Source organism: Haplochromis burtoni, unplaced genomic scaffold (genome assembly GCF_018398535.1).
Source record: "Haplochromis burtoni strain Fernald_Lab_line unplaced genomic scaffold, NCSU_Asbu1 Contig_513, whole genome shotgun sequence".
NCBI lineage: Eukaryota > Metazoa > Chordata > Actinopteri > Cichliformes > Cichlidae > Haplochromis > Haplochromis burtoni.
Genome location: NW_024582874.1, coordinates 284,001 through 311,135, shown reverse-complemented (window position 1 = coordinate 311,135; position 27,135 = coordinate 284,001). Strand labels below are relative to the sequence as shown.

At 42.6% G+C, this 27,135-nt stretch overlaps 1 protein-coding gene across 1 annotated transcript in view; it reads left to right on the top strand.

Moving 5' to 3' along the window:
- Positions 1-27,135, top strand: part of LOC102293066 (potassium voltage-gated channel subfamily H member 2) — a 123,103-nt gene continuing 95,968 nt past the window's right edge. Inside the window, exons 1-5 of the mRNA XM_005947244.3 lie at positions 1-5,896; positions 7,309-7,464; positions 8,614-8,830; positions 9,131-9,462; positions 9,543-9,754. Coding sequence (XP_005947306.1) covers positions 7,326-7,464; positions 8,614-8,830; positions 9,131-9,462; positions 9,543-9,754 — 900 coding nt within the window. The 5' untranslated portion in view covers positions 1-5,896; positions 7,309-7,325. The remainder of the gene's footprint in view (positions 5,897-7,308; positions 7,465-8,613; positions 8,831-9,130; positions 9,463-9,542; positions 9,755-27,135) is intronic.

Below are 27,135 nucleotides of genomic sequence, written 5' to 3'. Positions count from 1 at the left end.
TTTACTTTAGTGCGAACAGCTCATATGAATTTCAAAGCTGTTCTAACAGTCCAACACTGTCCATCCCTCTCGTTCTCTCGTCTCTCCACCTCATCAGTTGTGAAGGGGCAGCTGTAATGAAGCTTGGGAAAGATCTGGAAACAAGGTTGTCTTTGCACTAATATAACATGGCGGGGAGGGAGTTTAAGAGACACCGTATTGATCAATTTCCCGATTTATGTAAATACTTTTTTGGCTTTCTCGTCAAAACAATGGAGGCCCTGTAGTGTGTTTCAAACAGCAAGTCCCTTAAACAAATGTTGAGGTTTTATGGCAGTTGGAAAGAACGGTAGCGACTTCTGTCTTTTATCACGCTCTCGCTTTATCAGATTGCAGTTGAAATGTTTAAAAGCCTGTCTGCCATCCATGCTGTGTTCATTTATTCTGAGCCTCTCAGTGGCAACTGTCTCTGAATGTTAAAAAACGCCTGACGGGTAAAATCATTTCCACCTTACCTCACAGAATTACTTTCTCTAGAGTCTAGTTTTTGAATCGCAAATAGCTTTTACGTTTCCGGAACAACCCCGCAGTTGAAGATTTGCCGTTGTACTAATCCATCTTAAAGTTTCTGGGCCTTAATAAACACCACAGAACAAGCTCCACTCACAGCACCACACCTCATGCTTCATCCAGGACAGGTGCCCCGTGGGACGGGCCGCCGCTGTAATGGATCCCTCTGTCAGTCTGGAGCTTTGTCAACTTCCCAGCCACCGTGGTCCCCTCAGCTTCACTGCATCAATCAGATGCACAGTCTCACTACATCTACACAACATTATTTCTCATTTTCCACCAACAGGGGGCAGACCGAGTCACTCATTGTGGGCTTCATAGGACATATTTGTATAGCCTCTAAATGCTCACGGCATACACACCTGCACAGTCAGACGCACCTTTTTAGGACTTCACCACATTAACACACCTGTTGCCTATTTGTCTCTGTTACAGATGAAGGAGGCTGATGAGTTGTTATCTGGACTAGTTTGTCCTCCTGCTGCTTCTTATACAAAAACACTCCAGAAATGGATGCAGGGGTCAGTCGTGTGGCATCAGTATCACTGTGTAATGTTATATCACATATCAGAGAACAGCTGGTGGCCAAGATCAGAAGGATGGTGAAGGTGTGTGTATGTGTGTGGTTGCAGAACCATATTAAGAGTGTGACTGACAGTCAGCCACACACACACACAGGCGCCCATACACCAATTAATTTTTCCATTCTGTCATCCAGCTCCCTGCCCAGCCCTTTTCCAATAACACACCTGCATGAGGCTCGATGCGGCGGTGTAGTATAGCCAGATTAGTTCCATGCCTCTCTGTTTGTAAAGGTAATATATACAGCAGGCCAGGTTGTGTGTGTGGGTGCGTGTGCATTTATGAGTATGGATATCTCCTCCAAAGCAGTTGTTGTGCCCTGCCACCTAGTGGTTCGCTGACTCTTTTATATGCAGAGCAGTGAACAGACGGATACAGTAAGGATCCAGCCTCCACAGTACAACGTGCCGAGTGTGCTCGTTAAAACCTCCCGCCCGACCTGCTGCCTACCGTTTGTTTCATTTGCCTTTATCATCAGAGTCATTTCTCACCACGTCCAAGAGGAACCCCTCTAATCTCTTGCTTCCTCCCCTCCAAGGAAAAGGAAAGATTACAGCTGTCTACAACGAAGTCCAGAGCAACATCTATAGCAGCGTTTTCTGCAGCTCTCTTTTGATTTGCAGTGCATATCCATCAACCCATGCTGACTCCCTCACCCTGTCACTTTCTTCTATGGGTGCTATCAGCTAAAAATAAGAACAATGACATATTGGGGCAGTTGTGAAAATATGGTTGTCAGTATGGTCTGACAGTGGGGTTTGGGGGGTTCTGAAAGTGACCGGCAACATCAGAAGCTACCCTTTAAAAAATCTGTGTGGAAGCGAACATGTGAAGTTTTTTCTGCTAAACAGTGATGTGCACTTTGTCACTGTGTGTGTGATACAGCAGAGCTCATCCTCTTACATCTCTGTAGCACTCACAGATCCATGTTCTTTATCCTGTTGTCTCTAATGGACAGTGGACGCAGGCTAACAGCTTTGAGAAGCAATGTTCCCGTCCTGATGAAAATGCAGCTATTTACTTACTGTAGCAGCACTGTGGCAGAAGCCCGTCCACACTGTTTGCAGGGCTGGAACAGCTGTGACTTATGTAACCGGCACTGTATTTGACCACGACCACGAGAAGAAAACAGTTTTAACGTGCTTCCATGCTCCTTTTATGCTAAATAAAATATACTGCCAGTGGCATCTGTAAATCTTTTTGATGTAACACCAATATTTTTTAGAAAAATCGCTAGAATCAAATATTTATTTTATTTCAAAAGAACACAAAAGAAAAGAAGTGTGAGAGCCAAAGCTGCTTAAATGGATGCACCTCACTGTTTAGAGTTCAGTCAGCATAATTCCTACAAACGCACACAGGGATACGTGACGTCTGCGCTGTGCTGTGTGTAGAGGCAGCTGTCGTCCAGTAGGAGGCGCCAATGCAGAACTTTACATTGAAGTCCCAATGATAGTGCAGGTGTAGAACTTACATGGCTGTGCTTTCAGCATTCAGTGGTAGTACAGAGGAGTTCATACGTTTGTTATGTCGGAGAGCAGTGTTTCATAAAGAAATAAATACATTCATCACTGCCTTCACCCAGCACAGATGGGCTCCGCAGCAGCGGGAGTGACCCTGACCTCTAATCCAACTCAGTGCAGTTATAACATTGAAGGAAGCGTTGGCCTTCACAGTTAGGTGTGTTTTCACATCTGATTACTTTGGGGCAGCCTAATCTCTGTTTACTGTCCTCCAATCCTCTGTCATCTCCTACTAAGCTGGAAAAAAGATCTTCCTCAGCAGTTAATCCTTCCTACCTTGTCCCTCTAAGCCTATCAGGGAAGAGTACTGTATGTCACGCCGTCAGTCATGATGATTAAATGAGTATCCTGTCTGCATGGCGAATACAAATGGGGAAATAAAACATTTGCTTCATTTCATCAGTCTGCACCGTTTTTTTGCATTACATCTATTTTTGATTGTTTTCTCATTTCGTCCATTATGTGCATGTATTTCTCTGGATTTTTAGTAAGCGTAATGACACAGTCACTGTTAATGTTTCAAGGTTTTCACCACAGGATCCACTATGCTCCAAGTCCGTACCAGTCAGTGCTGGTCGACTACCTGTACGCACATGTGGGAGATCGCCATAGCGAAAGGTTTATGGAAACATAAATCTAAACCACTTGAGTCATTTTTGGTACTTTTTGGCAGTGGATATATTGTAGAGATCAGTTGTGTTCATGCTGTCCCGCTGTCACCAGTGCAAGCTTGTAGGGGCTCGTATATCTTCCAGTGCAAACCACCGTGAGGCAGCTGTTTTTGTGATTTGGTTCCATATAATTGAATTGAATTCATCTTTACAAGGAAGGATACGTTTCTAATTTGTCCCCCAAAACCTTTCTGAATATTGGTAGGAACTATTTTCTCACTTATTGATAAATAATCCATCTGATTAATAAATCCAAGTAAGCTTTTAAATGTTATATTTCACAGTGTTTGTCCTTGTAGTTGTCTACACTGCTGTGTATGATGCTGGGCTATCCCTGGGTCTGCCATGTGCAGTTTGCTTTTTTATGTGTTTAGTGCATTGTAATAATCTCCTAGAGCTTTGTAAATCAGCAACGGTGAATCAGATTATCAGCTGGAACATGTTGAATTGGAATAAATCCAGGCGGAGCATTTAGATGAAATGGCATTTGCCCCGTTAACCTCAGAGCTCAGCTCGTTTCAGATGCTCTCGGAGGAAATCTTTCACAGTAGACAGAGACGGTATGAGGGTCAACATTAAGAAAGGTCTGATGTTCCTGAAGTACGTAGGCTTAATCCTCCATCTGAAAAATGTAGGGCACATGTAGACCTATATCTGTGGTAATCTGTCGCTGCTGTAATGCATCTGCTGTTTAATGTAAACCATCACCGGGTGCCTAACCACACACGGATTCTACCCCTAACATTTTCTAAACCCTTAAACAGCAATGAAACCTGTCAGCGTCCACCAGGTGGACAGTCACCTGTTACAGGTTGGGTTTATAGGCTTAGAGTAAGGTCACATCTAACCCGTCAGAAGGAAATTTCACCTATGTGGCAAATCCAAATAGAAATCTTATAAGAGAGCAACTTCTAGGGACAGAATAGCTGTAACTTGATTTGAAAGGTAACATATTCCCATTTTGATGCATGCTCAATCATCCGGTCTGGTTTTGCAGTCAGCTTTCTTCCTGTTAAAGGGAGCTTTTCCTTCTTGTGGTCGCCCCGTGCCTACTCATGGGGATCATGTGATTCTCAGGGTTTTCACTCGTATGCTATGGAGTTACTACCTTACAGTCGAAGCGCCTTGAGGCAACTGTTGCAGTGGTTTGCGCTATGTACATATATCTTCCTGATGTTGCTGTCATTCGGAATGTAGTGATTCCGAATGACAGCAACATCAGGAAGAAGGAACACGAGAAGCTTAAGAAGTACCAATGCTGGGGTACTTCTGAAGAAGCTGGAGAGGATGTGGAGGGTGAAAGTAACAGTGGTCCCCGTGGTAATCGGAGCACTCGGTGCGGTGACTCCCAAGCGAGGCGAGCGGCTCCAGCAGATCCCGGGAACAACATCGGAGATCTCTGTCCAGAAGAGCGCAGTCCTGGGAACAGCTAAGACAGTAATAACACAGTGGCTTCCTGCTGGGTGTTAATGAGGAGGCCCTGCAACCAGAGTGGGAGTCCAGGTTGCTTTTGTACTTCAGTGCATGCGTGCATTCATGTTAGTTAGTGTACATATTAGTAAATATTACTAAATCTGTCACCCACAAACTTTCCAGCTTTCCAAAGTGTTCCCATGTATACAGGAATGATCCTGACTCAAACATGGGACATGTAATGATTTCCTATTAGATTAGGAGCTAGTCCTCGGATTATTAATGTCTCTAATGTAATTATATCAGTGAGGGAAAGATTTAATCCACATTAATCTGTTGATAATATTATAATTTCAAGTATTTTTGAAAGAATCTGCTGGAGGAGACACAAACCCAAGCTGGTGCACTCCCAGTGCCAGTCCCGAACACAGACACACTCCATCCTGTTTCTTCATCAGTTCAGTGAATGAATATGAATGATTGTTCATATTTAACTCAGAAAAATAATAAAAGAGTTCAAATTACTTAATAGCTGAAGCATTATTGAAAGATCTTCTCAGACATATTCTCTGCAATATCTTTTACTTCTCACTCACTTTTTCACGGGACAGTCGCTTGCGGAGGAAAGCAAAGCTTTCAAATGGCTAGATTGTGTGCACGTTGTCCTTGCCACGTGGATGCAGAGCTTTGTAAAGCAGCTTTGGGGGTGATGCTCCAACACCTTCAGCGATTAAAAAAAGAGAAGAAGAAAAAAGCTACAAATGCACAGGGAACGCTGTTAATGACATGAATGGACACGACCCAGTGACTTATGAATGAACATCAGCCTGGTCATCTATACACATGTGCACATATAAGCACACATTTAAACTGGCACATGTTTATATGCGTCGCTGATATGGCCAGATGGTGTAATCCTCTACTTTCCCCTGGGTTTCATATTTTTTCCCCTCCTGTGTTGGGATTATGCTGTTGTCCAATCGGATTTCGCCCCACTCTCCAGCAATGATGTGAGATGAATGGCAGGCTGGTGGGTGGGTCAGGCAGGCATGCAGTAGATCCTGCACGTTGGGTTGCACGGAATACCCAAGTGCTCCATATTGCGAAAACTGCCACAGCTTCCGTTTGCGAGGGTGCTCACTGACCATCACTCTGCAGGTAAGTTGCAGACGGGCAGATCAGGTATGAGAGGGAATTTGAAAGAAACTTTGTTTGGCGTCCATGTTTAAAGGCGACAGATAAGAAAAGAAGGATTACGGTGCAAAACTAAAAAGCTTAAGTTCTCAAAACGCTCATGCACTTTAAGTTGATGTTGCAGACTGGATGCATTTCACTGTAGGATTTGCTGGTGTGATGTTTGGAATCACAATGTCAAGAAAAACAGATTAAAATGTATTTAAACAGCGTGCAACAGGAGGACATACTTCATGGATCATTTTCAGTAAAACAAGAATATTTGAGAGTAAATTTATTGGATTAAATCCTTTCTGTTCAACAAGAAAAGAAAAAAACAGTTCACATGTCCACTTTCTGTACTGTTTGAATCATGGCATGCATGTATGTATCATGTATTTGAAGTTTTTGGAATATTTTGCAGTTATATTTTCAGTGTGCATCTCATGATCTTCTTTGAATAGGGGCCCAGTGCTCATTTGCCACATAATTCAGTAACCAGTATCTTATATGTGTGGTTGAGCTTTTCTTAATAACCAAGTGGAACAACCTTATTTACATATATGATGGACTGATATGTTTGACTCAGTTCAGAATGTTTTTCATGTGTAATTTTGTATTATGTGCTGTCATATTCGGGATGTCTGTGAGGATGTCTGCTTGGAGATAAGATTCGTTAGCCAGACTGATACTTGAGTCGAGTTTCTGCTCATTTTCAAGGACAGAAGGAAACTCACAGATTTCACTGTGTACACAGAATGTGCTTAATAGATGTCCTGGAATTTCCTCCACTTTGATACTATGTTGCAACAGTCTTGTCTTCACTTCTTTCAGTCAGATCATCATTTTACATCACGCTGCTGATGAGGATGATGACGATGCTGCTGTGTGCATACATGCATGTTAATGCAATTGCAAGCTCACATTCATGGTGTCAAAAGCAGAATAGCAGCTTATTTTGTGTTTGTGCGACGCTCTCCTGTGTGTGGTTTCATTTCACGCTTACTTAGCTGTTTTAGCACTCGTGTGGCAGATTAGCCTCGTATGGAAGATGGTGTGTGAGCTGATTAAACACAGATGCACATTTAATAAGGAGAGAGAACCGTGTACTTTAGTATATTTGAGTGTGTGTGTGAAAGCAGGCCTTTGTAATTCACAGTGTGAAATGCACGGATGCATTTGAGACGCTCACACGATTCAACAAACTGATTATGTAGACGTTCACAAAGTCATTACACAAAGCTTGAACTCTGACTGAATTCTGCTCTTATCTGTGCTTTGATGTTGCTCCAGTAACACCACCACTGTAAAGTAATTTGAAATCAAGTTTTAAACCCAGCCTCGCTGCCTGTGCATGCCATCGTAACCTGCCCCATCTGCTGCTCTGCCCCCTGCAGGCCAGTGCATCCTGTGTATGGTGGATGTGGTGCCAGTGAAGAACGAGGATGGCGTGGTGATCATGTTCATCCTCAATTTCGAGGTCATGACAGACGAGTCTCTCCGAGACCACAAACAGGAGCTGAACCACCGCCTGCCCACCTGGCTCGTCACAGGTAACCACGAGCGCAACGTTTGATGTTTGTCTGTTCTTCTCTGTGCTTTTCCTGTAACGTCACCGTTTACACAAAGACAAGAAAAGCATCTCTGACGCCCTTATGTGAATGCAGCTTTCGTTTCTGTTATTACACCACCGGTGTCAAACATAAGGCCCTGGGCCACAATTGGCCCAGCAAAAACTCAAATCTGGCCCACTAGACAGAAAGTGTGACGGTGTGACCCTGTGGGAAGTAAAAAACATTAACGTTACTCTGTAACTGCAGTACAGTCGGGGTGATGAGCTACCACGACTTTTTCTTTCATTTCACCATTTTTTTCTTCCAGTTTAAGTCCAGAGAATCACACTGACACATTTCTTGTACTGCAGCAGCGTTTGTTTATCATGTGGAAAAATTAAAACTGTTTTCTTATATTTTGGCGTCTCAGCTAAATTTGTAGTTGAACAGAAAGGGCAGCTTCACTTGTCTGTCCCCCCTAATATCACAATGTTGTGTATGTGGCCCGTGATGCACAATGAGACAGCGTGCTCCACACAGCTGATTGTGTTTTCTCTTTGGTTTAGTGAGGTATAAGTAGAGCATGTGCAGTAAGTGTCGTTTGTGGCTCAGTGTGGAACATTTTCGGGATGTATTGCTGCTTATTTAATTCCCATGTTTTTTAATCCAAATTGGACGTGATGCTCACTTTGCTTCACCTGGATCAACTGTTCATTCTGCCTTCCAGATAGACCAGGTGGTCCTGCTATTATTAGATGCTTTTGTTCTTGTAAATCCTGAATATTTGTGTTAAATGTAGCTGTCGATCTATGCTCTTAATGTCCTAGAGGGATAACCCAGGGGAGCAGCATCTGGAATAGGACACAGCAATATCCGGAATCAAGTATCTCATAACTTTGTGGCTAAGCCCACATTTTAATCCGAGTTGCTGCCCCTGCATTCTGGTCGATTGGTTTTGCAGCTTTATTCTGAAGGCTGATGCATGTTTAGCTCTTTCTCTGTCCTAGCATGACGCCTACCACTGAAAACATGCTCCAGCTGTTTGTGCTTGTCTCACTATTCTAATATAATACCCATTTCTGCCATATTGGAGGTGCACCTGTCACTCTCCAGGTTAATAGTCTTATCCCTCCTCCGTCTCACCACCAGGTCGCCCACGAGGCTTCAAGCTGCGTCTCCCCCTGCTGCGCTCCCTGTCCAACAGCAAAGCTTCTCTGGACGACGCAGAGGCCGGACACATCCCCACAGCAACGCCGGTGTCGCTACACCCAGAGGACCACCGTAGCCCCGAGTCCTTAGGTCTGGGGGAATTTCTGCCCCTCCCCCCACTGCCACCAAATCACCAGGAGAAGCTGAGTGGAAGCAGGTAGATGCTTGATTTCAACATTACTGCAGAGATGAACATGTTCACATTCTAAAATCACTCTAAAGTTAATTTCAGCTTTAAGCTACATGTTGCTGCAGACACTGGCTGCAAAGCTGCCAGTGTCTGTGCCTCATCACCTCTGCTAACTCCAGTCACAGGAATTCATCTCTCGTGTTTATGGCCTTTTTGAGCTCATTGTGAAATTCTTTGACTTCAGTCAACAATGTCCAGTGTCCTGGCTGATTACCAGGACACTGGAGTGTCTCGGATCTGGAAATATTCATTGTTTGTGTTTCCCAGGTCAGCGCTACAGAGTTGGCCCGAAGACCGCCAGGAAGACCAACGCACCTTATTGTGCTCTGAGCCTCCAGTAGCCGTTCCACCACATCAAACTCACGGAGCCCACCTGGTGGGTCCCCTCACCCATTCCACACCCTGCGTAGCACCCCACCACCGGCTCAGCCTCAACCCCGAAGGCTCGGCCTCCAACTGTTCTCTGTCGCACAGCCGCTCGCGAGAAAGCTTTCACAGCATGCGTCGTGCCTCCTCCGTAGACGAGATCGAGGCCATGAGGCCGGAATGGGATCGGAAGAACCGGCGGCCAAGCATCCGGCCGGCCAGCAGCAGCACTGGTGAGAAGGCGCAGGTGGGATCAAATGTTTTCCTGCTGGTTTTCTTACCTGATCGTTGAACTTCATTTGCATATTTCCAGGTGCAGTAAACAGCAAGTTGAACATACTGAACTCCACGTCAGACTCTGACCTCATGCGGTACCGCACCATTTCCAAAATCCCTCAGATCACGCTCAATTTTGTGGATTTCAAACCGGACCCACTCATTGCTCTGCCCTCAGGGGAGATGGACATCATAGCACCCTGCAAACTCATTGACCGGACACACAACGTCACAGAGAAGGTCACGCAGGTAGGACACAGTCCATGTGCAGTGTGCCCGATGTCCAGCAGAGGCATTATTTTTGTGACATTTTGCCAGCCTGCATAAATCATTAAGACCCTGCAAGCCATTTGCGCTTGTTGTAAGTCTTTCAGGGCAAAAAGTGCTTGAGTGAAGGCCACTGACCGAGTTTCAAAGAGATGATGATGCTGAAAGGTGGTAGGCCAGTAATCTGCTTACTTCTAACAGTCCAGAGGCTAGGCATAAGCATGTACTTCTGCACACATGAAACACTGTATTTTTTCACGTAATTTGCTTAAAAAGACGCAATAGACACCTGTACTGAACTTCTAAAGGCAGGACAGGCTCATCGGAGTCGTTGTTCTGCTGTGCTACCAACTGCTGCATTTACCAAGCAAGGCATCTCACCCCAGATCAGCTTCTTGTCTACTTTGGATGCAGTTGAGGATTGTTTTTGTTTGTTTTTTAACTCAGAGGATGATGATGAGCCTGTGAGCTGGGATGTGCCATCACAGATTACCTGTCCTTGGCTCACAGTGTGCTGAGTCTTTGAACTGCTATATAGACTTTACATATGCATATTTCTGCGTCCCAGTATGTGTTCTTACAGAAGTGACATCTTCAGCTGATTGATATTTGCATAATAATCTGCTTTTTGTTAGCAAAGAAACGTTTTTATGTTTTTTTATTAACGCCTGAATCTCCTGCAAGATCCAGAGGGCTTTACTTCTATCAAAACGTTATCATGCTAAGGTGCAACATCAAAGCATGTGTGTGTGTGTGTGTGTGTGTGTGTCTGTGTGTGTACACGTGTATTAGCCAGTGGTGCCGTTATGATACACTGCAGATGGAGAAAGCAGTACCAGCTGTGTCTCCAAATGTTATAGAGTGCTATTTATAGAAGCTGTTAGAAGAAAGGAAAAATCACGAGGTGGTTTCATCAGCACATATACGTCTGACATCGGTGTAACCTCCCTCCTGCACGATTTTACTGAATGAGAAGAGAGAAGAAGAACAGCGGGGGGTCATGTGGAAGGAAAAGGAAATCCTACGAACCAAGAGCCCCTAATAACATCACATAGTTGCTGAGTGTTTTTCTATATTTGTTGTGAAGCCCCATACGTTCCCTAAAGTCCCCCAAAGAACTGCCTCTGCCTGCCCTCTGACCTCTGAACTGTGGAGTCCAGAGTCTGCTGTTTGTCAGTCTATTCAGGGATCAGTGTACCTTTAGACTCAGCTGAATGTACGACTGTGGTTGAGCTTTAAAGCTTCGTACTCTTCAGTCTGTGTGGCAAATGCCTGGCAAACAGGGCTTGTTGTGAGCAGAGCGCCTGCCTTTCCGGGCTGTGCCTGTAGATGGCAGCATCAAATAGGTGATGACAAGCGCAGCGATCCCTCGGAGCAGCAGAGGAGAGGATGCTGAACGGCAAACAAGGCTAAATAATTGACATGTTTCAAAAACATCTGATGTCCTGAGGAAGAACTCGTGCAGACATTCTGCACATTTATGAGCTGCACACACTCACACTGACCTTCTGTATGGGGGTTTAGAAGTGTGCTGACTGACGTATTACGCAGTTTAAACAGTGGACAGATATTTCAGTAGTGAAGCATGAGATGATTCCCTGAAAGCAGATGTCTTTTTGGGGACAAACATATACAATGCAGCGATGCTCCTGGCCTTGGTGACTATAGTCATGTGTCATAAGGACAGTTATTTAACTTGCTATTTAACTAACTAACTAGACTACAACACCCATACAATATACCCATACCTGCGCATGTATGCTTCAGACACACCACAGGCAGCCGCACACACAGCAGGCTAAACTCACTCACACCCTGCAGCTCTCTGATACCCACAGCTACTCACACATGCTGGCTCTTGACTCGGCGTCCTGTCACTCCCGTCTTAGAGACTTAGAGTGTTTTATGGTCATTGTGCAGTTTCTTGCACAGCAGAATTGGGTAGCTGGACCACAAAGGTGCAAAAGTAGAGAAGAGAAAACAATATACAACGAGGGGGTAATGTGGAAGGAAACAACGAGAAACACTGTGGGGCTGCAGAAGGGCAGTTATATAATATAATAAATAAATAAATACAATTATTGACATTAAGATATAAATGGAGCCATGGATGGCACACAGCAGCAGAGCCGTAGGACCCATCATTACTATCTCCTAAAGATCTCACAGAAGAAATATAGTTTGGTTGTGTAGTCGTGTTATTGTGATGTTAGGGAGACGTGTGCAATCAACGCTTTTAAGGCTGATGGATTTTTCTGTTTCCACTCCAGTGTTTTTAAAAACAAATGCAAGAATTGTGTTTCGATTATGTGGCATCGCAGAAGTTGTAATTCTTTGTCGTGATGACTTTTGCGCCTGTCATTATTTACTACACAGTGTGTCGCATTTACTTTCTCCCATTCTAAGTGGCAGCGTTGGAAGTGTGTCAGAAACCCCACAGTGGGGCGACAAACTAGATTTCTGCCTCTTCTCTCCTTTGCAGATTGCAGCATTCTGCATTTTCTGATAAAGAAATGACTTGTGTCACTCCCTCAGGTGAGGTTGATGTGTGTGTTACTGATGAAGCGTCTGTTTAAAGCTATGATGAGGAAGTTGTTTTGTTTCTGATGAGCCACCGATCTCTGAAAGAGTGAGGTCGCAGTACTAAAACCCATTTTTCTACATTTCACAAGTCTTACTGTTCATATTAAGCCATAAAAAGCGAAGTGTGGCTTCTTGGAGCTCTGCTGGTCTTTGCAGGCCAAACAGTGATGCGCAGGTTCACTTCCAAATTAGAAACAGAGTGGGAGAGATGTGCAATGTAATGCTTTAGAGGATTACGCAGCACATGCAGCTGAGCTCAGCTTCCACTGGAAGTGTTGTGTGGATAGTAGGGTTTGTTGGTATAACCTTCACATTGTATCGTGATAATTCGAGGAAACTATATGACTTTTACACTATAGAAGCAAAAACTGAATAATGTTCTGACTGCAGCTTGCAGGCAGCAGCATTTATCGGTGCAAACAAAACAAAAGGTGTTTTCCATCCTTCTCTATCAGTGAGAGCGCACCAGCTAACTCAGACTGTGACTCCACAAGGTGCCAGCAGCAGCACTGCAGTGCAACAGTCATGACACGCCATAAAGCGTAAAGTAGTCTGGGTAGTTTTTAATGTTTTGTTTTGGTTTCCTGGGAGTACAGCATCACTGTTTAACACTTTTACTAAAGCAACCGTTAACCTGCTAACCCTGTAACTGTTCTACACTGCAGCACAATAGGAGCATGTTATAAAACTGACGTTGAAGTGTTGTGTCTTTGCTTTTTAACCAGCATTCTGCACTTTAATACTGTGAAGAATGAACAATGCTGAACGACACACATGTGTGTCTTTCACAAACTCTGCAACGTTTGAAAATGGCCGATGCTATATATGCAGTCAGAGAGAGTTTGTGAGCCAGTAGTATATACCCTGTATATGAACGTCTTGCAGCTGGATTAATGCAGGTTGAACTGCACACTTTAGCTCTTATGGCTATAATAACTTTTACCCATAAGAAGTGTTTTTAAAAATGAGGTGACATTTGTGCAAGATTTTTGCTGAGCAAATTAATTAAAGTGATTTATTTGGTGCGTTTGTCTGAGCCAGCTTAGGCTCCAATGTTTTACTGGAATATATTTCTGCAGGCAAACACGCACATAAATCAAGGAACCCTAATCAACTTAGTCATTGTTGGTGGTAATGGTCTCAAACTCTCTGTGTGCCATAATCCATGTTTCTCCTGTGTGTGAAGCCAGCGTGAGCTCTGAGCTGTGCTGCACAGGGAGCATGAATATAGGGCACTGGATGTATACTGCTGTTACAGACTGACATATTCCATCAATAAGCTGATTTTGCAGAACATGAGGAAAGGAAAAGTTGGGATGTGTACAGTGTGTGCCTCGTCTTCTGTGCCTTCAAAGTGCTTAATATATAAGTGTATGTACTGAAACACTGCATGCATGTAACATTTACAGATACTGATTCTGCAAAGTTGCTTGCTGAGGAAGTTATGGTTCAACAGCCAGAGGTTGTGTCTGCAGGTGAGCTTGCGGCAGAACCTCATGGCATCTACAGGTGTGTTTCCTGTGTGACGACAGTCCTTTAAAAACAACCATGAAGGCTTCTGAAGAGATTAGTGTCCATCCCTGCTTAAGTATTAAGTTAATGAGAACCACAGAGGGTTCAAACAAAGATGAACGTTTCCTCAGTGGAAGACATGCTTCCCTCTTCTCTCAGCTGAGTTTGATTCACCAGCTGTCTTCACGGGTGGTGGTTTGCTGATCTGATTGGTTAAATGCCACCTGTGATACAGCAATAGACAAAAGGTGTCTCCCATTACCTGCCAAAACATCCCACATAGTTCTGTGTGCAAAACCATCTGGAGTGTCAGGCAGTAGGCAGGCTGTGCATTTGTAAAGAACTAAGTGAGCATATTCTCTTCTATTTTTGTTTTTGCTGTTCCACACATGCCAGGGCATCAATCCTATTTTCTAACACTGGCTTTAAAAAGTGGCACATAGACATCCTTTGACAGCTGCAGTGGGCTCAACCCACTTACAGCAGCTGAAATGCTTTAGAGTTGGATGCTGTGTTATAAAACTACTGCAATGTCACAGTCGAGCTTTAATTATGCATCAGGAACAATCTGCCGCAAACTTAAAACCATGTTTTGTTAAGATTAAAAGTAAACCAGGGGCTTTGATCAGAGTTAGATTCCCTGCATGCCCCTGCTCTGTTTGTTAGTGCACACTGTGGCTGTGCTCCCCGTTGTTGCATTAATTAATTCCCTATTAGTCAAAGTCTGATGATGAACATTTGCATAGGGTCATGAGCATGCATTAGCTCTCTGAATAGCGTGTGGCATGAATGATTTTAAAGCAGGTATTTTTAGTAGGACCACATATTTTTTGCTTAGAAAGCACCGAGCACTGGGGGGTGGGGGGTACTCTAATGTGGCTCTGCAGTTGTTTTGGTGAGAGATGCACCTCTGGCAAAGTCCCACAGCAGGGTCACGTCCTTTAAATAGGACAGAAGTGAGGGGTTATAGCAAAGTGTTACTGAGCCGTATGCTTTTCTTTTTTAACATCTGCAGGTGTTGTTTACGATTGATAGCCTTTATAAAACCTTTTATATTGAATACACTTTATTCTGCACACACTGTATACATCCCTTTACCGTCACCATGTCATAGAACCATCGTCGGAGGATAGGTTGTGCTGTGCAGCAATTAAAAGAAAAAAGACTCTGCAAACATCGGATTTAGTAAGTGTTGGATAGCTCAAACAATCCTCATGTTTGCAGACATTTGCAGTGCCCTGTCTCTTCTTGAGTTGGGTTATCTTTATCATTTGGGACCAGTTTTTAAATTCCAACATCTTAATAATTGGGTGAGAAAAGCACATGCCTGAGCGTCCCAGTATCTGTCAGTTAAATTGGCTGGAATAGAGTCTGGAAGCATGTGACACACTGTAATTTAGCCACCTGCTCAGCGGCTCTGCCTCAATGCCTCAAACTGATGGAGTGCTTCCTCCATGTGAGTTTAGTGACCCACAAAGAAACAAAGAAGCATGTTGTCAGTCTCTTGAAGAACGTGAATCAAACAAAAGGATTGCCTCCAGACCTTTCCTGGTGTGTGTCAGGAGTGAGGAGTTTCTTTGAGTGTGTGACTGTAGATGTACACAGTGAAATTAATTCAGCTTTGCTTTGGAATTAGGATTGTTATCCATCCATTGATTATCTTCCAATTATCCAAAGCCAGGTTGCAGCGGCGGCAGACTAAGGCCTGATTTAGAGCCTGTGGTATCACCTGCACAAGTGGCTGACATCATCGCCAGCATTTATGCCTGTGCAAGGTGCATTATGCTTTAATTACCTTGTGGTCATGCCCCGAATTTTTATATGCAGCAGTAACTGCAAATAAAACACCAGGTCTGGGACTTTTTCCTCCTATTCTTTGTTGTAGTCCAGGGGGGGAGAGAGAGAGAGGGGGGCGGGTTTTAAGGGCAAGCAAGTTTTTTCACTTTTCTGTGTATTCACATTCATTCCCATAGTTTCAGAAATCCTTATAACTCCTTATATAGAGACAATGACTGTTTGATTGACTGTAATCAGACATGCATAGGAGGAGCAGATGGGCGTGAACAAGCCAATCACAATAGTTGCATCAATGCAACGTGTAGTTACATTTGTACGGAGATGCAGATCTGGTGATGCCGTAACTAAGCATATGTTTTCAGAGGCTTTGTGGTTACAACTTAGTCCTGACATAGATTTCCCACTGATCCTGAGATATACAATCTCTCCAGCAGGTTCTGGGTCTACTCCCCCAACTGGCTCCTTTCAATACACTGGAGCAGAGGCTCTAATCCAAGCTCTGGATGCCTGAGGTCCTCACTCTGTCTTTAACGCTGAGCCAAGCCACCCTACAGAGGAAATTCATTTTGGGTGCTTGCATTCCTTTCATGGCCATAGTAAGGATTGGGATGTAGACGATCTGATAAATTGAAAACTTCGCCTTTTGGCCCAACTCTCTCTTCACCGTGACAATTCGTGCATTAATGCTGACATGAAGACGACCCAAGTTTAGCATAAACCTCCAAACCTCCAGTTTATGAAAAGCAAGCATCCTCCTCACACCTGCTACTTTGAGATCCTGTCCTCAAAAATCAAACACAGAATTATAGACAAGGAGCAACCCTTAAGGAATCCAACACCAACTGAAAACATGCTTAATGTTATGTCACAGACATGGACAGCTCTCACTTTTGTTGTACACGGGCCTGGTAGAAGTAATGGTCCCAGAACCCCATATTCTTGCAATAGACCCACAAGTGCCCCCAGAGAAACTGGTCATCAGTCGTCTCCATGTCTAAAAAATCCACAGAGACATGGAGATTATAAAACTCTATCCGAACTCTCCACTAGAGCCTCCTTTCCAGCACCATGGAGAATCTTTCCCTTGGAGGATGAGGGTGATGTGTTGGTCTCGATGACCTTATAACAACAGGTCCTGCCAACCACCTCAGCAGTGGAAGTCTCTGCTCTCAACTTCCCTTCGGATACAAGATGCCAGATGGAAGATGTGGCAGCTAAAAACCCTACAGACATGGGCTTCCGCCAGCTGTTTCCAGTTCAAACAAACAAGTAGTGGGGACGAAGTTTGTCTGGCAACCTTTCCCACCATCAGATTTCACTTGCCACTAGGTCACAGGTGTCGAACTCCAGGCCTCAAGGGCCGGAGTCCTGCAGGTTTTAGATGTATCCTTGATCCAACACAGCTGATTCAAACGGCTAAATGACCTCCTTGACATGTCTTTAAGTTCTCCAGAAGCCTGGTAATGATACTAATCATTTGATTCAGGTGTGTAGACCAAGAGTGAGATCTAAAACCTGCAGGACACGGCCCTCGAGGCCTGGAGTTCGACACCCCTGCACTAGGTGATGATCTGTAGCCAGCTGTGCTCCCCTCTTTCATGATCCCACCTAAAGACTCCAAGAATACCAGGTAAACATCTAGCTGATGTTTGTTTGCTGCCCAGAGAAAACTCCATAACGAGCTCTCAGCCGGGGGCTTGAGAGTATCCCCGTACCAAGTGGCGGTCGAAGCCTATTGGTGGCCTTTTGGGCGCCCCCCCCCCCCCCCCCACACACCAACATATAGGATTGTACGAATTCACAGAAAACAAGTTGGACACACACATATGAAGAGAGAGAGAGTATGCATAGTATGCAAACAGGACAAATCAACAACTGACATGACTAATTAATATTAAAATCTGTAACATAATGTATTGTTTGGAGTTTAGTCTGTTACTGTTGCTATTTTTACCATTTCTTCTTGGAGCAACTGTAACGCACATTATTTCCTTAGGGATTAATAAAGTATTCTGATTCTGATTGTTTCAGGATGACCTGCCATTATCCAATGACACATCTGCTTACCTGCATCTTTTGCTCGTTTCTCCTCCTCTTCTTTTCTCTTTTTTCTAAACTGAGGACCTGATGGCTTTGAACTTTTCTTGTCCATCTTCCATTGGTTTTAATTTTGCACTCCAGTATGAACACCCATCCCCTACAACCTACACCTTAGTTCACAGATTCACTTTGTCTAGGGTTTATTTCTGGGATTTCACACAACCCAGGATTCAAATCATGAATGGGCTTGGATTTACATCATTATGAATGAAATGTGCTCTATTTGGAAGCAGCGGCCCCTCCCCTTTCGACAGGTTGTGTGAGACTTTAAATCATCAAACTGTAAATTTTAAATTGTTATTGATCCTTTACCCCGAGTCCTAAAGTGTATATTTATTTTCTTACTCTTCTTATATTGTAAATGGTATGCCTGTATTTATATAGCGCTTTACTAGTCCCTAAGGACCCCAAAGCGCTTTACATATCCAGTCATCCACCCATCACACACACATTCACACACTGGTGATGGCAGCTACATTGTAGCCACAGCCACCCTGGGGCGCACTGACAGAGGCGAGGCTGCCGGACACTGGCGCCACCGGGCCCTCTGACCACCACCAGTAGGCAACGGGTGAAGTGTCTTGCCCAAGGACACAACGACCGAGACTGTCCGAGCCGGGGCTCGAACCGGCAACCTTCCGATTACAATTATTTACATTTATTGTTTGTTTCCTTGCACTGCTGTAACTGGAGCCTCGTCGTCTCGTCTCTCTATATGCTGGACTGTATGTAGCGGAGATGACAATAAAGTTTACTTTGACTTCAGCAGCGAGCAGGCGCACTGAGGGCTCTCGCGCTCACTTTTCGCGTATAGAATTTCAAAAAAACATCGGTGCAAATTATAAGTCTGTATCATGATGTCTGCTGTTTTCGTGTTTGTTGGTTTGTTTTTATTTTTGTTTTATTTTGCGAGTTGATTATTAGATGCTGCTCCATCCGATCAGAGAATCCCCCGCCGCCCCGCCCTCTCCTCCCTGTACCGCCAGCAGCAGGCGCACCTCGCAAACGCAGGGCGCCCTTGCTCACAGCAAACGGGCGATAGAAAACCGATCGGTGCCTGTGACATTCCCAGTATGCGCTGGCTGACGTCGGGGCAGCATGAGTATGAGCAATTTTTTTTTTTTTTTTTTGTCGATGCCCGCGATGCCGCCCCCCTCCACGATGCCGCCCCCCACCACGATATAGATGGTAATACTCCACCTCCTAGCTCAGGTTCCTTACCTAGCCAAGCGCTTTGACTGCTCAGAGTAGAAAAGCGCCATATAAGAACCAGTCCATTTACCATTACCTGCCAGCAAGCTGATGGTCCTTGTTCCAGAAACCAGTCTGCAGTGTTGAGGGTCTACTTGCCTAGCTCACCAACTTTGCATACCAGCCAGTTAACACTCCACTTGAGCCCAATGCCCCTCCATGTGGGTGGTGGGCCCACAGGTTGTTGGATCCATATTATTTCTTTCTCTGCCCGACCAAGCCTCACGGACACAGGCCTGGCCAACAGATGCTCGCCTTTGAATGCTCCTCTTAGGCTACGTCCACACTAGCCTGGATAGATTTGAAAACGCCGTTTTCGCCTGAAAACGCTCCACGTCCACACTAACGTTTTCAGACGTTTTCACAGAGTTGTGCGTCCACATTGAAACGGGCGAAAACGCTTACGTTCCAGTCCTGTGCATGCGTGAAACGCAAGACGATGCGACCTGCCTCATTTCTGTTTGAATTTGAGGTGAGCTATTGTATCAACACCTTGTTGTACTAAAATAAAATTGATCCTTCCAATTAAATGAACCTAATTAATTCCACAGCTTAATTTAATTTGTCTGCCTTTTTCTGCCATCTCTGAAATATTAGGAGGATCAATCGACCAGTGGTAATTACAAAGCTCATATGAGCTCTTTATGACCTCCTGTCAGGTGTTTGAGAAACAGTGAGTCTAACTATTATCCCGTTTTCTAGTAATGAATCCATGAATTATTGTTGGAACAGGAGTAGAGTGTCATGGTGACTTTGAGGATGTTGTCTGTGCTCAACAAATGTGCTCATTCTCAGGCACATAATCTATACGACAGTAATCTATTTCCCCCTCCTGCTGGTGAGAACCACCTCATTCAAACAACATTAGAGAGACATTGATTTGGCTATTTGTAACGCTCTATAAAACATTAGCTGCTTTCAAGTAGATTCTTGTGTGCCTTTGAGATAACACGACGACACATTTGAAGGTGGAAAATTTTACTCAACTTAAGGTGAAACTGAAATTTCTGCCAGCAAGTTTCACAGGCTTCAGTTAATTTATGGATTTAAACTAAATAATGATAAAATATTATGTAGAGATAATATGTCAGAAGGGGTCTGAAAAAGTTTTTTTAAAAAGAAAACAAACAGACAGAAAAATAAGAACAGTTTTACTCCAAAACTCGAGCGAGCACATTATCAGCCAGATCCCTTCCTGCCCGGGTGTATCTGCTCAGCAGGGATTGGCTAACTGAATCAGTCTCATTCACACCCAGGCAGGAAAGCTTCTCAATCTGCTTCCACTCTGATTGAATGCCTTTTACCTTTGTTGGCACGCTACCTTTGACTCCATCACACACACACACACACACACACACACACACACACACACACACACACACACACACACACACAATATCAATGGCAGACTTTGAAAGCCAGGTGGCATGACAGAGGAAGTGAAAGAGAAGGTTCAGAGAAACCTGGAGAGACCGTGGGAGACCAAAGTGATACTGGGAAAGAAGAGAGGCTGGAACATGAAAGGAAATCCAAGGAAAAAAGGGAAGACAAAGCAGACTGCTGAAGGGAAAGGAACACTGGAACTCACAGCTCACAGGGGGGAAACAAAATAAAGAAAAGAAAGAAATGCATCTGACTAATAAATCCAGGAATCTATCATTTCTCTTCATCACATAAACCAATGATGCACTCTTCTTGAATAAAAACTTCCCCTGTATAGTAATAATATATCTGCATGCTATACCCTTCCTAGAAGGCACACTAATGCTCCTCCAGCAATTGTAGTGAGATTTGTAAACCGTAAACACAAAGTGGACTTGCTGAGGCGGTCCAGCCTTTTGAGAGGAAGCCGAGTATATTTGAATGAACATCTTACAAAAAGAAATGCAGATATTGCGAGACAAGCTCGCATATTACAGAAGGAGAAAAAGACTCCAGCAACCTGGACGAGGAACTGTAAAGTGATGATTAAACTTAATGGAACAACCGAAGAAGCCAAGGTTATAACGATTAAGGATCTGGAGGAATTGGACGTTTATACGAGATAACATTACCAAGATAGGCAGACGGTTACGACCTATCACGGCTATGAGCTCAAAAACAATTAGTTCATCCTTTACCAGAACAGATGCTACTTCAGGTGGAAAAGGACAAGAGGAAGTTGTAAATTGGACATGGAAGAAGAAAAGATCAACGGACTTTAAAATATGTCGATAAATAAATGTGCGATTGTTAAGGATCCTTTTCTTTTTTGAGGTCAATAGATATTCTTAGAATAATAGACTCAGATCATAAACCATGCTTTTGAAGCAGGTATTGGCCCTGAAAGGAACGTGCTTTATACAATTAATGTCACATGTGAATATTATACAGAGGAGCAATTCAGGGATAAGGTTGAAATAGCTAATACATATTCATTCATTCATATTCATTGCAGAAGTTTTTATAGAAGTTTTGCTTCGATTAAATATTTTCTGTATAGTTTGAGAGGCAAGCTCCAAATAATTGCTCCGTCTGAAACATGGTTAGATGAGAAGAGGGGTTTGTGTATGGAAGGGTACGATTTATACTTTGTAAACAGAACTAAGAAGAAGGCAGGAGGGGCGGCACTTTTTGTTAATTGTGATTTGAAATGTAAAAACGTTGAATATATGTCTGTGGCTATAGACGATGTAAGGGAGTCTGTGACAGTGGAGTTGGACATAGAAGTAATATAATTGTAACGTGTATATAGGAAACCGGGGTCACAGATTGAGTTATTTACAGAGGCAGTAGAAGACTTATTGAGTAAGGCTAAGGGAAATAAGACTGTATGTTTGTGTGGTGATTACAATATTGATCTTTGTAAAGAGGCAAATGATAAGGCTGCGTCAGATTCTTTGAATTATTACTTGGTAAGGGATTTTATCCTTTAATTATAAAGCCGAGTAGAATAACCGATAAATCAGAAACACTAATTGATCATATTTTCATTAATAGCTTGGAGAGTAATATTATGAGTGGCCTCATCATAAATGATATAAGCGATCATTTACCATCTTTTTTACTTTTGATTTAAATATGAAAAGAAAGGAAGAAGCTGGCTTCGTGAGTCACGGAAGGTTAAGAAATAACGAGGCAATTAAGTTTAGACAAGATCTCATGGAAGTGGACTGGATTATGTTAATGAGGTCGACGTTGCATATGGAGCTTTTAAATACTTACTTGGCCTTGTATGATAAACATTGTCCACTGGTATCATCTAAGTATAAGAAAAAGAATAAGAATTTGAAACCTTGGTTAACTAAGGGTCTTGCAAATGCGTGTAAAAGGAAAAATAATTTATATAGGGATTATATAACACAGAGAACTAAGAATGTGGAAATGAAATATAAAGTTTATAAAAATAAGCTGGTATTTGGAATATTTTTAAAGAAGTATTAGGTAACAAGAACACACCCTCAGATCGGCCTATTTATTTCTTTAAGAATAATCAAGTTGTCGATGACAAGACTGAAGTAGCAAACGAATTCACGTCCTTTTTTGTAAATGTTGGACCCACTTTAGCAAATTTAATTAGGAAAAATGACGACCCAGAACATGAAGCCTGGAAAGGAGAAAGGCGAGTGGTTAATTCTATATTCTTGGCTGATATTACCATAAAAGAAATCGTAGCAATTGTAGAAAACTTTAAAAATAAAAAATCTACTGACTGTGATGGTATAGACATGGTTATAATTAAAAAGATTTTAGACTGTATAAGTATTCCTCTTTGCTATATTTTGAATCTCTCGTTACAATCAGGAGTATTTCCTGAATGAATGAAAGTGGCAAAAGTGACCCTCATATAAATCAGGAGATAAGCATAGTTTTAACAACTATAGGCCAGTGTCTCTTTGTCACAGCTTTCAAAGGTGCTTGAAAAACTCTTTGTGCAAAGACTTGATAGTTTTATTGAAAGAAATCAACTAATAAATGAAAATCAATTTGGATTTCGTAAAAATAGATCAACGGCATTAGCACTGTTGACTTTCATTGAGGATATTTCATCTGCAACCCATAATAATAAATATACAGTTGGGGTATTTGTTGATTTAAAAAAGCTTTTGACGCGTTACAACATTATATTTTGATTTCTAAATTGTATAACTATGGTGTGAGAGGCGTGGCATTGAATTGGTTAAGGAGTTATTTAGAAAATAGGTCGCAATATGTACATTATCTCAGCAACAACTCTGAAAGATTGAAGATTGTATGTGGCGTTCCTCAAGGTTCTGTTTTGGGACCTAAACTTTTTAATTTATATATTAATGATATCTGTGACGTATCAAAAAGGTTACATTTTATTTTATTTGCAGATGACACACATTTTTATTGCTCTGGAGAGAATTTGAAAGATTCGGTTGAAATTATGACTTCTGAGATGTTAAGATTAAAAAAATGGTTTGATGTAAATAAATTATCTTTGAATCTGACAAAAACGAAATTCATGATATTTGGCAATCGTCTAAAGGAGGATGAAGTCATTATGTCCATTGATGGAGAATTGATTGAAAGAGTTACTGAATTTCGTTTTTGGGTGTGTAGATGAAAATTTGACGTGGAAATCACATGTTGAGTATATTAGAAAGAAGATGGTTAAAAACATTTATATTTTGGGAAATGGAAGAGATTTATTAGACTATAAAAATGCGCATTTTATATTTTCATTGTTTTTCTCATACTTTAGTTACTGTGTGGAAGTTTGGGGGAATACATATGAGAATACTACAAAACCTCTAAACTTATTACAGAAGAAAGTGATACGAATGATTCATAACGTTAAATATAGAGAACATACAAATAAATTATTTATAAAATCGAAATGATTAAAATTAGGAGATTTAGTGAAACTACGCACACTATTAATTATGTTTAAGGCTAAAAATAATATTTTGCCTTTTAAGTTACAAAGAGTATTTTTAACGTGTTCGAGGGGAGAAGGAGCATCAGTTAGCTAGGACAACAAAGCTTAATGAGTCCAGCGGTTAGGGGTATACGACTGTGGAACTCTCTTCATTATAATTTAAAGAGTTGTATAAATTTACATTGTTTTAAAAAGTGTTACATGTCTAAAACAATAACTCAATATGAAGAATGTGAATGAAATTGGAGTTAATTGAAAAAGGATCCATTATTTTTTGCCTCATTTATTTTACTTACTCATCTTTTCTCCTTGTTGCTATGTGGAGTGGTACATTCTGATTGGAAATGTGTTGTTAGGACCGCAGATAAATGTTAATGTTAGTTTGTTCCTTGAGTTTTGGTGCCCGCTTGCAAAATAAGTTGGATTGTAGATGGGGGCGGGGTTTAATAAGAATATTTTCTACTTCCTGCTTTACTGATAGACAGTGTGGTTGGTTTGTCTGAAAGAACTAACTGTGGAAACTGTTGTACCAAGTGTGAAAGAGATAAATGAAATGAAGAATCTCACAGTCAGTTTAAGCCACACCTCCACCTATTAAATGACGGTGCTTATGCTCACCTGCAGTGCTGCTTGTTGTCCCACCCTTCCACCACCCAAGCACCCACCTTAGTTTCTGGGGGGGTATTTACTCATCAGTCCCCAACTTGTTTATGCCGCGTGTTTGTGGTGAGTGATGAACTCTGGGCTTGGATGCCAAACTCCAACTGTATTCTGTTTCTATGATTAGTCACCTGAACCACCAGATGTGGTAATATGGGAACATCTGTAAGTTACAGATGCACCACCCATCACCAACTGTGGAAACCAGTGCAGTGAGATAAATTCACAGTTACAAACCACAAACAACCCAGTCTCGGATGATTATGCGAAGCTGCCGTGTAGCGTTGGCTCTGCTCACCTAATTCGTTTTCTGTTAATTGTAGTGACGCATACACATGCTTAGTGAATGCATCCTCTTATCAACACTGTACTGTATCTGGATACGTGTGTGAACGTATTTTCCACAGCAGCAGGAATGTAACCTCACAGTGCAACAGAGGAATGATGTCATGCCACACAGTCTTCATCCTTCTCTGCCTCACCTCGTCTTATTTCTCCACAAATCCTCAGCGTACGTCACATCCATCCTCACTTTCTTACTACTTCTGTCATTTCTCTCGCTTCTCCTCACATTATTTCTCTCCTTCGTTTTCTTTTTATCGTCCCCTTTCTGGTCTCTCCTCTGCTTTCTGTCTCTATGACCCATTTCCTTGGCCCTGGCCCCATTAATCACAGTGTTGTGGGCTTGGCCTGCCCGCCGCCCTGCCTGGCTGCCCTTCTTCATCATAGCAAGTAATTGAATCAGAGAGGGCTCAAGGTCCCGACAATATGCAGCCATTGATTAGCCTGTCATTTACCCTGCTTACGTATGACCTAGTTCCTTTTTTGACTTGGACGCAAGAGCTGATGTGGTGTGAATATCTGTCTGATGGCTGAGATCTGTCTATATTTGCCAGAGCAAATGACTGTCTGACTTGAAAAGGTGCCCTTCCATCTCGTGCTATTGCAATGCTACAATATGCTGTGTTATCTGGATCTGGGAAAACAAGGTGCATGATAAATAAAGGAGGGGAACAAGGCAGAGGGGCGTGCTAAATATACTAATGGAAGAAATGCATAAAAGCATAAAGAACGTAAAAAGAATAAAACGCAGAAATAAACAGACATTTAAAGTCTCGGAGTAAAAGAGCTTAAACTCCATGATCTGCTGTATGTTAAATTACTTTTTTCTTCTGCACTCTTAATCATGCTGTTTGTTATGAGCAGACTTGCTGTTGTGCAGGGAACACAAATGAAATGCTTTGTCACACACGTTTCAGTTCATCAAGGACCATTTTTCCCGCAGTTTCACCTCCATTAAAGTACTGTGACCTGTACATTTCACTTCAGTCATCGTGCTACGGTAACTACGACTAAGGCTGCAGACGCGCTGTTTCAGTCTATGGTTTTGGTCTTTCTTCAAAGCCACTGAGGAGTTTACAGATATCAGATCTTCTATCAGCTCATTGTGTCACTGCAAACGCTTATCTTACAATCTGCGAGGTCACAGTTTGTAAGGTAAGAAGAACAAGTAGCAGCCAAATCGTATGAACAACTTCTAGACCTCTGTTCAGAATGGTTTACCTGCAGAGACGAAAGAAGGATTTAACAGCATTAAAGCCCAGATATTTTAGTCTGAGCAGCTTTACATTGCTGTGATGACGCGAGTTTTAAAGCTTTGTGGAAAAGCTGACGCAGTCTGTGTTGGGTTTGAGGAACAATAACACAAATTTGAAGTGCAGTAAAAACAGCAGCAAGTGTATTTTCCCTCTTAAAACCCATTTTAATATAGATGATATATTGCTGAATAGAACTATTTTTTATTTATGTGGATAATGTGTAGCATTTATGTCGTTGTTTAACTGAGATTTTTGATCAAAATGTTACTTTGTTTCCAAAAAAAGATACTTTTTCATAACATGTAGACATGTTCATACTGTCATCATTAGTAGATCCCCGTACATCATCCAGTGTGTGAATGCGTTAGTAAGAAACATTATTTTAAATAGCTCCATACAACATTATTATCATTTGCATCTTCAGATCAGTGTTTGACCTTACAGCAGAAGTACAATGTGATGTAATATCTGAATTATTATGCTGACAATACACAGCACACTTGTAAGGATCAAAGTTTGTCTACACCCAACAAAATTATATTAGCATTCAATCAACACTTCAAGCTTTTCTTTTTGTTGTTACAAACCGGATGAGAGAATGGAGCACACACACGTGCTACCACACACGTGCTGGTGGAGGTCATAGAAATAGACCTCGTTCCCTGTGGCTTCTCTTTTGCGTCAGTAAATTTAAATCTCACGCTTTCAGTCATTTTAGTTCTCGCTTGCTTAAGATTCTGCCAATTTCATGCCTTCCACAATCGATTTTGCTCACGACCCCGCCTGGGAAATGGTTGCGTCCGGTTCGAGTTAGCGGGGTAGTCGGGGACCCACCTCGGACCGATTCATCAAAGGGCACAGAGGGGGCAAGGCGGGGCGAGAGAATGGGCTCATCTCAGGAGGCAGTCGAGTGAACCGAGGAAGGCACCGAGGTGCTCTGTCACTGACACACACAGGCACACACTGACACACACAGA